General features: G+C 41.1%; 1 protein-coding gene across 2 annotated transcripts in view; it reads right to left on the reverse strand.

Moving 5' to 3' along the window:
- Nucleotides 1-15,745, reverse strand: part of MARCHF10 (membrane associated ring-CH-type finger 10) — a 107,957-nt gene that overhangs the window by 63,713 nt on the left and 28,499 nt on the right. For both annotated transcript variants that reach the window (XM_074940829.1, XM_074940830.1), the window contains exon 4: nucleotides 7,283-7,418. In XM_074940829.1, the coding sequence (XP_074796930.1) occupies nucleotides 7,283-7,418 (136 nt within the window). The remainder of the gene's footprint in view (nucleotides 1-7,282; nucleotides 7,419-15,745) is intronic.

The raw sequence follows: 15,745 nt of genomic DNA on the forward strand, positions 1-15,745 counted from the left end.
AATGATAGGTTACATCTTCATGGACACAGGGGCTGTAGCTCTCTTCATGCAAGTGTTCCCCTTCTGTGTGTTTCTATGCAGGAGGGGAGGACATGTCTCCAAAGTAAACAAAAAAAAATCTGTATTTTCAATTAATAAGGCATTCCTAGGAGTTCTGGCACTGGTAGTTCACTAAGCAACTTGTTTCCAGCTGTGAGTAGGATAGGGCTCTGCTTTTCACTTGGCCTTGGAAAGAAGAGGAATTAAATGTTTCAGTGAGTGTCAAGAACCTTGTTGGCTGCGATAGGCACCAAGAAGGGAGAGCTGATTTACTTTGGGCTGGGATCAAGAGGTGATATTGAGCCACTAATATAAAAGGACAGTTCAAGATGAAGGAAGGAAGATTTTTGGTTCAGACAATAAACAAATATATAGAAACCTTCTGCCCCTCTTACTAAATGCTACTTTTCCCAGTAGCTGCAGTGCCAGAAAGTGCGAAGATTAGGTCCAAAAGATAATTAATAGACATCATCTATTTCTTTTCAATTTGGAAAAACAGATTGGTAGCATAATAGACATGACTGATATTGCCTCTGTGTATAACTAAAATTAAAGGGCTCAGACTGTTCACCTTGCTGAGTATGCTGGAGATGTTTATGGTTTCATATATGCAGAGGAACTCTTAATTAAGGCTTAATTATGTACCACAAATATCTTTTTATTTTAGAACACAAGAGGTGGGATTTTCAGTGTTAGGAACTTTAATGTCTAATAAGTGAGAGAGTAATGTAAACATTTATTGAGCTTTTTAATTTGCCCCAGTTCCAATGTGAAGCTGAATTGATTTCCAACTTTGGGGAAGGCCTGCTGCTTGTGACAATGCTCCTGGGCACTCTGCAATAGAATCCTCTGTATGTTCACATTCATACAAAAAAGTTTGTTAAAATAATACTGAAAGAGCCTCTTGCATTCTGGTTTTGCCAGTTACTGTGTTATGAAACATAGCAGATAAGGAATTAAGAAATCTGATGAATTTCATTGAGAGCAAAAAAGCAAACAGGCAGGTTGAAATCACTGCATACTGCTTTTGCTGTATCCTCCCCAGCACCATGCTGTCAGTAGCACAGAGGAAAAGGGGAAGGAGGTTCCAGGTGCTCATAATACCATACAGGATGGGGGTAGACTATACATCTGTAACAAAAATTCACTGTAAAATGAGCCCATTATAAACCCACTCATCTTTACTGCAACAGCTAGCTTGAGTTAGTAAACTCTGGTTACAACACCTGAGCTACCCAAGGCCAGGTGAGAGTGAAGACAGTGAAACAACAGTTCGGCCACAGCAGCACCTGTGGTGGCTCAGGCTAGACACCTGAGCACATACCCCTGCATAACGTGTTTGTTTGAGCACAGCTAGCACATGTATGACTACCAGCTCTGGAAATCGCATCGCCCAGCTGCTATGCACACATACCCAAAGTGTGTGAACAGGAGCTGGGTTAGGAGCCAAACTCAAATTATAGCTTGACCTAACAAGCATTTAAAAGTGATTTAAAACATGACCTATAACCACAACCAGACCTGGAAATAGTTGTCCATGAGAAACTGGTAAATGATACACAGACATCATACAACGAACTCCAATATTAGTGCCATGTGAATGTGGGAATCTTTGGTGCATAGCCCCACTTGACTCATTACACAGGCAGAGGAAGCCACAAACTTAGGTGCACCTCTGACGGTCTTGTACCAGGACAAGAATAGAGTGACATAAAACAACACCAAGAATATTGCCATGGTGTGGCTAGGGTATGATGTACCCCACAAACCACGGCACAGGCCACACAGTAAAATGCAAACATTGTGAATGCCTTGTACCAATACAAAAGAGTGGTCAGGAACTTGCTTTGCTAGCCGGTTCCTAGAATCCTCTCATCCTACACCCTCTTCAAACCATGGCAAAGAAAAAAAGCAGGACAGACAGGAAGACCGACAGTACATAGAATCATAGGACTGGAAGGGACCTCGAGAGGTCATCTTGTCCAGTCCCCTGCACTCATGGCAGGACTAAGTATTATCCAGACCATTCCTGACAGGTGTTTGTCTAACCTGCTCTTAAAAATCTCCAATGATGGAGATTCCACAACCTCCTTAGGCAATTTATTCCTGTGCTTAACCACCCTGACAGTTAGGAAGTTTTTTCTAATGTCACACCTAAACCTCCCTTGCTGCAATTTAAGCCCATTGCTTCTTGTCCCATCCTCTGAGGTTAAGAACAATTTTTCTCTCTCCCTCCTTGTAACAACCTTCTATGTACTTGAAAACTGTTATCATGTCTCCTCTCAGGCTTCTCTTTCCAGACTAAACAAATCCCTTTTTTTTAATTTTCAATCTTCCCTCATAGGTCTAGTTTTCTAGACCTTTAATCATTTTTGTTGCTCTTCTCTGGACTTTCTCCAATTTGTTCCCCTCTTTCCTGAAAGTGCCGCCCAGAACTGGACACAATACTCCAGTTGAGGCCTAATCAACGCAGAGTAGAGTGGAAGAATTACTTCACTCCTGCTAATACATCCCAGAAGGATGTTTGCTTTTTTTGCAACACTGTTACACTGTTGACTCATTTAGTTTATGGTCCACTATGACCCCCCCAGACCCGTTTCTGCAGTTCTCCTTCCTAGGCAGTCATTTCCCATTTTGTATGTGTGCAACCGATTGTTCCTTCCTAAATGGAGTACTTTGCATTTGTCCTTATTAAACTTCATCCTATTTACTTCAGACCATTTCTCTAGTTTGTCCAGATCATTTTGAATTTTAATTCTATCCTCCAAAGCACTTGCAACCCCTCCCAGCTTGGTATCATCCGCAAACTTTATAAGTGTACTCTCTCTACTGTTCTCTAAACCATTGATGAAGATATTGAAGAACAGAAACAGACCCAGAACTGATCCCTGTGTGGACCCCACTCATTATACCCTTCCAGCATGACTGTGAACCACTGGTAGCTCCATCTAGGTTGCATTTCCCTAGTTTGTTTATGAGAAGGTCACATGAGACAGTATCAAAAGCTTACTAAAGTCAATATATACCACATCTACCGCTTCCCCCCATCCACAAAGCTTTCTTTAACAGGGTAGCAAGCCATCTGGTCGGTATGACACGATTTGCTCCTGACAAATCCATGCTGACTGTTACTTATCACTTTTATTATCTTCTAGATCAGTGGCTTTCAAACTTTTTTTTTCTGGAAACCCCAGTTGAAGAAAATTGTTGATACCCACAACCTAATGGAGCTGTGAATGAGGGGTTTGGGGTATGGGAGTGACTCAGGGCTGGGGCAGAGGTTTGGGATGCGTGGGTGAGGGCTGCAGGGTGGGGCTGGGAATGAGGGGTTCAGGATGTGAGAGGAGGCTCTGGGGTGGGGATGAGGGGTTTGGGGTGCAGGAAGGGGCTCCAGATTTGGGGGGGCTCTGGGCTGGGGCAGGAGGTTGGGGTACATGAGGGGGTCTAGGCTGGGGGTGCAGGGTCTGGGTTGGGGCGGGGGATGAAGGGTTTGGAGTGCAGGAAGGGGTTCCGGGTTTTGGGTGGTGGCTCAGGGCTGGGGCAGGGGATTGGGGTGCGGGCTTTCCTTCGGCAGCTCCCAGTCAGCGGCGCAGTGGGGGTGCTAAGGCAGGCTTCCTGCCTGTTCTGGCACCGCGGACCACGCTGCGCCCTGGAAGCGGCCAGCAGCAGATCCGGCTCCTAGGTGGAGGCACACAAGTGGTTCTGTGCAGCTCTCACCCGCAGGCACACCCGCCCCGCCCCAGCTCACATTGTCTGATTCCTGGTCAATGGGAGTGTGGAGCTGGTGCTCAGGGTGGGGGCAGCGTGCACAGCCCTATGGCCCCCCGCCCAGGAGCCAGACCTGCTGCTGGCCGCTTCCAGGGCACAGCACGGTGTTGGAACAGGTACAGACTAGCCTGCCTTAGCTGGGCAGCACCGCCAACAGGACTTTTAACAGCCCAGTCGGCGGTGCTGACCAGAGCCACCGTGACCCAGTGCCTTACATTCTGTGACCCAGTACTGGGTCGTGTCCCACAGTTTGAAAACCACTGTTCTTGATGTTTGCAAATTGTTTGCTTAATTATTTGCTCCATTATCTTTCCAGGTACAGAATTTAAGCTGACTGATCTCTAATTCCCTAGGTTGTCCTTATTTCCCTTTTCATAGATTGGCACTATATTTTCCTTTTTCCAGTCTTCTGGAATCTCTCCCGTCTTCCATGACTTTTCAAAGATAATCACTAATGGCTCATATCTCCTCAGTCAGCTCCTTGAGTATTCTAGGGTGCATTTCATCAGGCCCTGGTGACTTGAAGACCTTTAACTTGTTCTTTACCTATTTTTCCCTCTGATCCTACCTCACTTTCATTGGATGTCTGACATAGGATTTGTGCTGGAAATGGCCCAACTTGATGATCACTTTAGATAAGCTATTACCAGCAGGAGAGTGGGGTGGGAGGAGGTATTGTTTCATGGTGTCTGTGTATATAATGTCTTCTGCAATTTCCACAGTATGCATCCGATGAAGTGAGCTGTAGCTCACGAAAGCTCATGCTCAAATAAATTGGTTAGTCTCTAAGGTGCCACACGTCCTCCTTTTCTTTTTGCCAATCACCACCAACCTTCTTGGTGAAAACCGAAACAAAAGTTAAGTACCTCTGCCATTTCCCTGTTTTCTGTTATTGTCTTCCCCCCCACCCCTACCCGCCATTGAGTAATGGGCCTACCCTGTCCTTGCACCATTTTCCCAGGTACTTAGTTTTTCTTACACCTTTTTAGTCTGATTGATATGTATTAGAATAAGGCCCTGATATAAATGAGTATCTCATCTTTAACTTCAGTGAACCATCTCCAGAAAGCATCCAAATCTACACACAGGACTGGATTCTCATATACACTAAGGCTCCTTTATGCTACTTGGTCAGTGTAAATGGGTCTTAAAGTGGAAGTAAATTATAGTTTCATCTATTTCAATGTCCCTTTACATTGCAAAATGTAGCAGTGAGACATTAGTGTAAATGGGAATCTGGTCCACAGAGACCTTTTTGGGTCAGAGACCTCTTTAGTCTTAATAGTTCTGACTGAGAACATAGGGTGTTCATCAAGAGTATCTGACAACTTCATCAGTTCTCCACTTCAAACCAAAGCATTTAGTATGTCACTGAAAATTGCTAGCTCTTGGAGTTAGTGAAAGTGCTATTTCCAAAGTTCTATTCACAGCATCAAAGAAGATAAAGAGCTGGTGCTCTATAATTGCTCCCAGACACAGCACATTGCCCGTGTTCACAAAGGACATGGAACTGTATTAGTTACAAGTTCGGGAGAGTAAGGATGATCCAGTAATTAGGGCGCTAGCCTGGGACTCAGGAGAGCTGGGTTCAATTTTCTGCTCTACCACAGACTTTCTTTATGACCACAGGCAAACCATTCTGTCTCTCTATGCTTCAGTCTCCCATCAGTAAAATGGGAATAATTCATACCTCACAGGAGTGCTGTGAGGATAAATACATTAAAAAAGATTCGGGGAAGAGGTACTCGTATAATATGGTAAACATTCTATTTTCCCTTCTTATATGCTCAGGAATCCACATTTTGAAATGAAAAGATATGTCTAATCCTGCAACTGATTCTGCATGGCAGAATCCTGTGCTGCCCTGTTGCTTTCAGCGAAGCCCTGCATGGACATAGGTTTCAAGTTAGTTAGTTAGTTAGACATAGACAGAGTTAGTTGCAAGATTAGGGCCTTCATTTGTTTTGATTACACTTTTCCTGCAAAATGCCCAAGGCCCAAATTCTGCTCTAAATTCCACCATAAATCTGAAATTACTCTGATGGCAGCAGAACTAATACAGATTCACACCAGGGCAAATGAGAGCATATCTAGGCCCTCATTACCGGCAAAATTTTCATTTTGATGAATTATTTTTAATTAGTGGGATGCCAAAATGCAATAAAAGAGCTAAATTTTAATTTTAAACTAGGTTTAAAATGATCAACTTGATTCTTCCCCTCTCCCACCCCAAATTTAGTTTAAAAACAAAACAAAACAAAAACTTATATACCATCTCAGCCCAGAGCATCTGATATATTTATCTCAAATATCTGGGAGTGATTTATAATGTAAACACTGAAGGATCTTTAACTTTGGCCACATGGATAGTCCTGATGTAATTAATCCTTTTATAAACATACTGAAATAGCCTTCTGTCTTTGCAGACTCTCTATATAATGACATGGACATGCATGGATAGTAAGAAATCATTCCCACACAACTGTTGTCTCTGATTGGGTCTTTGGGAGCCTATTTTGTTTTGTTGGCCTCTGGAGATGTAGCTATGTTTCCACAATCTCCCTGTATCAAAGGAAAGGTACTTTCTATTATATTTAGCGGATAACTTTTACAGCATAAATATTTAAAGCATTTTTCACAAATGGAATACCATTTTAAAAGGTAACTGGGTGGCATGCATACTAACTGACTTCTTTAAAGCAACAGGTTGATTAGTTAATCCTGGCTAAACGTATACCATTTTCTGAGAATTTATTCATACACTTTTTGGGATTAACAGCAGCTATTTAGAATTATGAAGCTTTTTTTGTTGTTTTGATTTTAAATTAACTTTATTTATGATAGGAAAGCTGCCCTTAATTCTGATCATCTGTTTTAGGTTTTAAACACACATCCCACATTTTCAGTTGCTATTTTAACACTCTCACCCCTGGGTTCCAGATATTAGTTTGATTCTGCTCCCACTAGAGTCCTATTGAAGACAATCAAAAACTCTACCAGGGCCCCAAAGAACTCAGGTGATTATAAGACTTGTTCAGTGTGAACATGAGTTCAAAGGCCAAATAAGCGAGACTGCAGAACATACAGACATGCCCTGAAGTGCTTTTTATTGCTATTCCAAAATGAATCCCTGTTGTTCTAAAAGGGAACTAAACCATTTTAAAATTATTTTAGTTAATTCAGTGAAATTGTTTATTGTCTCATGGGCCTAATTCTCATTTACACTTAAGTCACTTTACTCTACTCTGGTGTTGGAAAGTGGCCTTAAAGCAGGTGTAAATTTCATTTGTACTCATTTTAAGGTCACTGTACCTTATCAGAATGGTGTAAAGTGACTTAAGTGTAAATGAGAATTAGGCCCATGAGTTTGCACGGCAGTACCATAATGACTCTGAATCCACAAGGCATCTTCTACATACTTGCTAATTCTTAATACTGTGGTAACTACTTCCATTTTATGCACCCTTTAGCTCACCTGGAGTTACTTTGCTGGAGCTCATGGGAGGTTTTTGCTTTTGCTTGCTTGATGTTTTTTCTATAGCAGGAAATTTTGAGTCAGATCTGTTTGCAGAAGACTTGATGGCAGACCCAGAACCCTCATCTGCAGAAGTCTAGAAGAGTAAAAAGAAAAATATCAGTGACTGAACAACTAACTTCTACTCTCTGCATGAGTGAAAAAAGGTGAGAAGTTTTGTGCTCAAAGATAAGCAATATACCAGCAAAATTTCTAGCATTAGCCAGGAACAAAAGGCATACACTGTCCATTTTTAGCAAGATCCTTCCTTCCCTTATCCATTTATATTCACAGCTCCACAAAGCTGGGGGAACAGAAATCTAAGAGCAATACAAAGTATATACCAAAACAGGTATTTCCAGAGAATTCAATAGCGATGCTTGGATTAAAATGAAAACTCTCTGAAATGGGCAGGAACCTTCACTATGCAAATCAGCATCTTCAGACATTAAAAACTAAATTCTGCTCTTGCTTACACCCATATAATTCTGCAGTAACTCAACTGAAGTCAATGGAGTTACAGCAATAGAACTGAGAGCAGAATTTCGCCCTAAATCTATAATCAGAAAGCAAAACAATGATCCTAACAGATGTGTGAGTGAATGTATCCCATTATTTTTAATAGAGTGGTTAACTGTCAGGTCTAGTTTAAACCAATGATCATTTACATGTTAACACCATAAAGGAGATCACAATGCAATCACCCAAGCTAAACTGCTGCTATTCAATTCCAAAACACTTTGTATGTTCCTACTCCACAAGACACTTATGCCTCCTGTGCTCTACAGGAGAGGCATGATCTTTGTGGCTATGGTGTCATAATTTTCCAGTGCTACATACATCCATTTACTATTGGGTATGATTGTAGATCATCTAGATTTCTATTTAAATTGCTTAGGAGAGATTAAGTATTAAAAATAGGTGTTTGTTCTCCTAAATTCTCATTTGAGTACACAAATATTAAGTGCCCAAACTGGAACACTGGGCTTTCCCCGTTAGCATTGTTGTCCCAACAATTCCTCACACTGAGGGGAAAGCTTGCTCAGACTTCTTGAAAAATATGCTCTGGAGGCTTCTATTAGTCCTGTTCATAGCTTTTGCTGATGGCAGTCCCTATTTGATATCAAGTAAAGATTTTAGGTAGCTTTGAATTACTGGTTACAAACTGATAGCCATGGAACCAAACAACAAGGTTTTTTTTGTTTTGTTTGGTGGTGTTTAAATATAATATTCTTGAAGTGTGTCTGATGACCTAATGCTGATCATAAGCAACTGCATTGTCACTCCAGAGCCTGAAGGGGTGGGGAGAGTTCTTCCCCCATCCCTTTTCAGAGACGTGAAGCACAATCATTTGGATGGGGTGTGGAGAATTTGGGCCTTCATTTATACATGCAGAGAAATATATACACTGGAAGGATTGTATGTCTGTATGCCAGAAAATTATGCATATACATAATCTCTCTATCATATGATTGTACAGAAAGGGTCATTACAGAAATCTATTTGAACCTCCTATATAAATGCTAAAAAGAAAGATAGATGTAAAAGAGAGACTCCACTTTTCCATGCAGGGGCATAAACACCTAATTTTCTAAATAAAAGAGCAGATTATTAGTAGAGGTTCTTGTTAATAATTATAGAAAAACAGCTCAGGAAGTAATGTGATAGAATCACGAGTGATAAATATTAGATATTCACAGACCACTAGATATTCATCAGTTTTATTGTTAATTCTTCCTCAAGTACATTTTTTTTCCTTAAGGTTTCTCTCTATACTGCTTCTGTCAAGTACACTCCACTCTGATTATAATTCTTTCAGCTTTCTGCGGTAAACTGAATATTTTAATGAAGATTATTTCATTAAATTGTACCACAGCTACACATTGAAGATGCTGCACTGTTTGTTAGTGTTACAGAAATAAGTCAATAGGAAGCAGAACATATTTTGTCATCCAAATCAGTGACAGTTTTTGGTATTCAGGTAAGAATTTCTGATATGACACATCTTGAAGACTTCACTTTATTAAGATATTACTTCAATGAAAAAATTAGTAAGATAATTTTATTATGAAGATTTGGGATTCTTGGAGAAACTACTACATGTTTTCTGATTCCACAAAATTTCCATCTTGGTATCTCTCTTCTGTTTATTGGATCAGGCCAGTTTTATTAATAAAGACTTTAATGTCCATCATTATTTGTATTTTCCACTTCATCCTCAAAAAAATCATATATTTCAAGAAGAGATGTTTAGATTCAATCTACTGATCACATTTATTGGCAGATAGTATAATATGGAACCACAGCACATAAATTAATAACACTACTACTAATTTGTTATACAGCACATTTCATCCATAGATTTCAAAGCATTCCACTAAGTAGGATAATGTTTTTATCCAGCAGACCGGTGGCAGAGCTAGGAAGAGAACCCAGGGGTGAAACCCTGACCCCACTGAAGTGAATGGGAGTCTTCCCATTCACTTCAACGGGACCAGGATTTCACTCCATGTCTCTTGACACTGAGTCCACTGGACCGCTATGTTCAACCCCTATTTTCTTTATTTTTAGAGAGTCTGATCTGAATTTTACTTTAATAAAGGTTTTTTTTTAACATTAGTTGCCATTAATAAGTGAGTGTGAATGGTTACACATGTTGGTATGACCCTCTCTGCATATTGTCCATACAAATGATTTTTCTCACATGTTAGTAAAAGAAAATGTGATATACTTTTGGAGAGTTACAAATCTAGCCCCTGGAAGTCCCCCTTGAAATAATGAAGAGCTCTTTTTCAAATGGCAATGTTTTACCCTTAGTTAGGCCTAAATCTGTAGGACACCCTCTGCCACTCCACTGTCATGAGAGTGAGGGCATGGGTCTGAAACAGCGGAGCTGTAGAGGGCTCCCTGCACTGCTACAGGGCTGGTGACCCTCAATCCCTGCAGGCACAAGGGTGGCTGCACTCCCACCCCCTGTTACCAATCAATACTTTTTTTTGTCAATTTCAGGGTCAGCTGAAATCAACATTTACTGACATCTATCACCTTAAATCAAATCCTGACAAGCTTATGTATAATGTAGGCCTCTGCCTGGGCAGTCTGCCCCTTAAGGGCAATAATGCCTACTGGTCAGTCCACCCGTATAACTGGAAAGAGTTTGAAAGTTCCAGTTACAGATATAATCTAGGAGATGCCGGGAGCAAGTAGGGTTTGGGAGCAAACACTGCTACTGTTTCTTTAAGGGCCTGGGGCCAGGAGCCTTACAGAGAGGTGGGGCAAAACTCTCCTATTTCCCAACCAGTTGAGGATGAGTTGAGAGAAGGGGACCACCATAAATGCTGCCTCCTCCTTCTTCACAGGGTAGATGCCTGCAGACATTGAAAGAAATAAGAAGACTCCTGTAGGGTCCTTGAGATAGCAGGGACCAGACACCAGCAGAAGGCTGCCAGGCCTCTGAATGTGAGGCCTAAGTGGGGCCAGCTGAGAGAGAGAAATTGCAGTCCAGCTCCAGGAGGAAAGCTGGAGTGCCTGCCATAAAGAGAGACTTAAAGGCAGAGAGAATGCTGAGTAGGACAGAACATAGAAGGCAGGTTTCAGAGGAACCCAAAAAAACCAGAAGTACATTTTGTTTATTTGTGACTTTTTGTTATGGCCCCTTTTGTAGGAGGTTTTGTAATAAACAAGTCCTAAGAAGGATACTATTGAATCAAATGTCAAGAGTGCCTGAAGTGGAATTACTGGCTTCCTAAGAATGGAAACTGAGACAGGGAGTATGTGCAGCTCTGTACTAACTCAGCAGAAGGTGCTACAGGGGAGGCATGCCCTATGCCAGGGCCTTAGATGTTCATACATTGATTCCTGCATTGAGACCAATAAATGATGGTAAATGACAGTGTATCTTTTAGAAAGACATCCAACCTTGATTTATAGACTTAGAGTGATGGAGCATTTACCATATTGTTAGCAAGTTGCTCCAATGGTTAATTATCTTCACCATTAAACATTTGCACCTTACTTCAAGTTGGAATTGTTTTAGCTTCTACTTCCTGCCACTGGATATTTTTGTGTCTTTATCTTCTATGTTAAAGAGCTCTTTAGTAACAGGTATCTCCTCCTTGTGTAGGTAATTATAGGCTGCAGTGCTGAATCATGGTGTTGAGATATGCACTTAAATGGGTCACTGCCAGGCTAAGTTCTGAGGCTTCCCTATCGCTTTTAGATTTAGGCATCCTAGGAAAATCTCACTGTTAAGTACTGCTTACTGATAAATGTGTTTATGTGGGAGGTCACATCTGTTTTTGAAAGCAGCTTCCCCCAAAACATAAGTGCTGTTACAATGTAACAAGCATTACACTCTGTTTGAATGGTCAAAGAAGTTCAGTCCCAACTATTTTAGTACAGGGTGCAAGTTTGGAACATTACAGGGAGGACGAAGTTGGATAAAAGTTAGCTTTTATCCAGTAGTTTAAAAAATAATATTTATGCTCAGTAACTAGCTCAATCTGTAAACTTCAGCTAATGAATACAAATAATTGTTTTGCATGCCTAATTACAACATTAAAAAAGACATAATATTCAGCTTTGTAGTGACATTGATTATTTTCTCACAAATACTGTAATTTCCCTTCTTTTACTTTGATGTTTTTGTATGTTTATACAAACTGAGACCACAAAGTGTGTATATTCTTCTAATCTCATTGTCTGTCTATTTTAACATACTTAGTTTCACTATTTTAATTCCACTGGGCTTTCAATCTGGGGTGAAAAGCATAAACACAATTTTCAAAAATCTAGTACTAGGACACCAAAAAACAATCTGTCTCCTGAAGAGATTTATTTTAGTTTTAGTGCTCTGTTTAGGTGAAGGTTTTAAAATTTCAGCAGCAAATAAAACCAAATATAAAGGAAGCTGTCTGTAAATAAAACCCTAAATCTCAGTTGATTCTTATATTCCAATACAAATTAGCCAATTATTCTCCTGAATAATTATTCTCTATCACCTTCCCACTGTTTCATCAGATATGTAGATTATAAAGATAGAGATATGAAATATATGATTTCATGGAAACAAACATGGGAGACAGAAAAGGAGGCAAACAAGAACAAGCGAGAGCATGAACATAGTCTGTACTAAGGTCTGAAATAAAATGTATTAACTTTGATTCAGCTAGCAGGAGATAGATATTATTATAAACTTTGGATAAAACCAATGTATAAAACAGGTTTATTTCACTTTCAAAGCAGCATAATAAATGCATTGACAAATACTGTATATAAGAAGTTTAAAAAAAACAACATACACATACTGTAGAGAAGATAAATCAGTAGACAGCTTTGTTCATTTGCATGCTGGTGAATTAGTTCAGTACTAGAGAAAAACTCTACACATGAATTTTTACACATGAATTTTTCTCATGGAACTGTGTATTAAATAATGAAAACTACTGAATAATCACCAAACTGTTCAATGTCCCACAAATAAAAAAATCTGTGGTATAAACTTTGATTTCAGATATTTACACAATGAACAGCTGCATAAACGTAATGGAAATATCTAATATAACAACTGAAATCTGCACCAGCCAATATTTTGTTGCCTCAAAAGATTCTGATATGTTCAAAAAAATACAAAGGTCTTATGGCTTATCTGAAATGAACCTTGGAACCTCGTGAAATTCACTCCACACCAGTTCATACTCTCCCTTAAATTGTAAGTGAAAATGAGTTTGAGAGTCTCTGCCCAGTTTCCATTTATCCAGATCATAAAACCACTGTGAAATCTGACTAGGCTGGCAGTCCCTGCTCCACAAATGGTAATGTAGTACTTGGATTGAGCAGTGCAGGGAAGTTTGCATACAGTTAGCCCATACTAAGTCCAGTTCCCTCACTTTCATGATCATTAAGTTCACTCAATACAATGTAATTCCCTGCAGTTCCCTCAGACTGCACTCTGTTTAGTACAATTCTACAAAATAAAAGGGGGAAATTTGAATGTTTAACTAAAAGAAATGAGATTTTCAAATAACCAAAACAAGCTATTATCATTGACTCAAAATAGTCTTTATCAAGATTAGTGCCCTTCTGAGAATAATTCTCACATTTTACTTGAGGATTTTGACTTCCTTTCTCTTTTTTGATTAAATCTAGTGACTTGAGACTAAATATCCATTGTCTGTAGATTGCAGCATGCAACTAGAACAACAGAAATCAGTTTGAATACATTCTGTGTCTTCAATGGGGACTGAGCTATGAAAGTAGTTCTAAAGGCACATAACTCACACAGATGCTCAGTGTTCAACCAATAGGGAGGACTACATGTGAGGAATAATAGAACAATCAGTTAATTTTCTAAAGTTTATAAACACACTTTTGCAAGTATAATCTCAGTTTTACATGAATAAATACCATACCGATAGTTAGCTTCATGCACCTTATTCTGTCTACTAAACACAGATGCATTGCCTTACTTGTTCCCTCATCTGAATCAAAGAACATCATCCTACCTGGGAACCCTCTGAAGCATAGTAAGAACAAATTTCCCCTCCTCATTGTCAGTCTTAAGTAAATAATAGTCTTGTCTCCAAAAATTCAAATTATAATTGATTCCCACTCTTTGCCCTGGTCTACACTAGGAGTTGAGGTTGAATTTAGCAGCATTACCTCGATTTAACCCTGCACCCGTCAACACGATGAAGCCCTTTTTTTCGACTTAAAGGGCTCTTAAAATCGATTTCTTTACTCCACCCCCAACGAGGGGATTAGCGCTGAAATCGGCCTTGCCGGGTCGAATTTGGGGTACTGTGGACACAATTCGACAGTATTGGCCTCTGGGAGCTATCCCAGAGTGCTCAGTTGTGACCGCTCTGGACAGCGCTCTCAACTCAGATGCACTGGCCAGGTAGACAGGAAAAGGCCCACGAACTTTTGAATCTCATTTTCTGTTTGGCCAGCGTGGCGAGCTCACCTGCACAGGTCACCATGCAGAGCCCATCAGCACAGGAAACCATGCAGTCCCAGAATCGCCGAAGAGCTCCAGCATGGACTGAACGGGAGGTATGGGATCTGATCGCTGTATGGGGAGACGAATCCGTGCAGGCAGAACTCTGTTCGAGAAGACGGAATGCCAAAATATTTGAAAAAAATCTCCAATGGCATGAAGGACAGAGGCTATAACAGGGACCCGCAGCAGTGCCACGTGAAAATTAAGGCGCTCAGGCAAGCCTACCAAAAAATCAGAGAGGCAAACGGCCACTCCGGTTCAGAGCCCCAGAAATGCTGCTTCTATGATGAGCTGCCTGCCATTCTAGGGGGTGCAGCCACCACTACCACAACCCTGTGCTTTGACTCCGTCCAAGTAGTGGGAGGCAACACGGAAGTGGGTTTTGGGGGCAAGGAAGATGAGGAGGAGGAGGAGGTTGTAGATAGCTTACAGCAAGGAAGCGGAGAAACCGGTTTCCACAACAGCCAGGATCTGTTTCTCACCCTGGACCTGGAGCCAGTACCCCCCCGAACCCACTCAAGGCTGCCTCCCGGACCCTGAAGGTGGAGAAGGGACCTCTGCGAAGTGTACCTTTGTAAATATTATACATGGTTTAAAAGCAAGCATGTTTAATGATTAATTTGCCCTGGCATTCGTGGCCAGTACAACTACTGGAAAAGTCTGTTAACGTGTCTGGGGATGGAGCGGAAATCCTCCAGGGACATCTCCATAACGCTCTCCTGGATGTACTCCCAAAGCCTTTGCAAAAGGTTTCTGGGGAGGGCAGCCTTATTCCATCCTTATTCCTCCATGGTAGGAGACTTTACCACACCAGGCCAGTAGCACGTAGTCGGGAATCATTGCAGAACAAAGCATTGCAGCGAATGTGCTGGCATTCAAACAACATCCGTTCTTTAACTCTCTGAGTTACCCACAGGAGAGTGATATCATTCATGGTTACCTGGTTGAAATACGGTGGTTTTAGTAAGCGGACATTCAGAGGTGCCCATTCCTGCTGGGCTGTTTGACTGTGGCTGAACAGAAATCTTCCCCGCTGTTAGCCACACGGTGGGGGGAGGAGTGAAGCCATCATCCCAGAGAATTGGGGGGGAGGGGTGTGGGGGGATTAGTTGGGTTTCTGCTGCACGTTAACCCAGAAACCGCAGCCCCTCCTTTTAAATTGCCAGCCCATTTTAAACTGCCAACCCAACAGCTACTTCGTATGGGAAATGAGGGTGCTGCTGTTTGAAACCATTCCCACATGTTATGAAGGTTAAAGAAGCCAAAAGACTGTGGCTTACCATTCCTGCCTGCAAGCCGAATTCTGTTGCCCGGCCCTGCGTGAGTGATCTCTCACACCAAACCGGCATACCCTCAATAAGAGGCAAAATGCGACTTTGTAATGAAAACACGTGCTATGTAATGTTAACAGCAAGGTTTACCGT

This window comes from Natator depressus, chromosome 27 (assembly GCF_965152275.1).
Source record: "Natator depressus isolate rNatDep1 chromosome 27, rNatDep2.hap1, whole genome shotgun sequence".
NCBI classification, from domain to species: Eukaryota; Metazoa; Chordata; order Testudines; family Cheloniidae; genus Natator; species Natator depressus.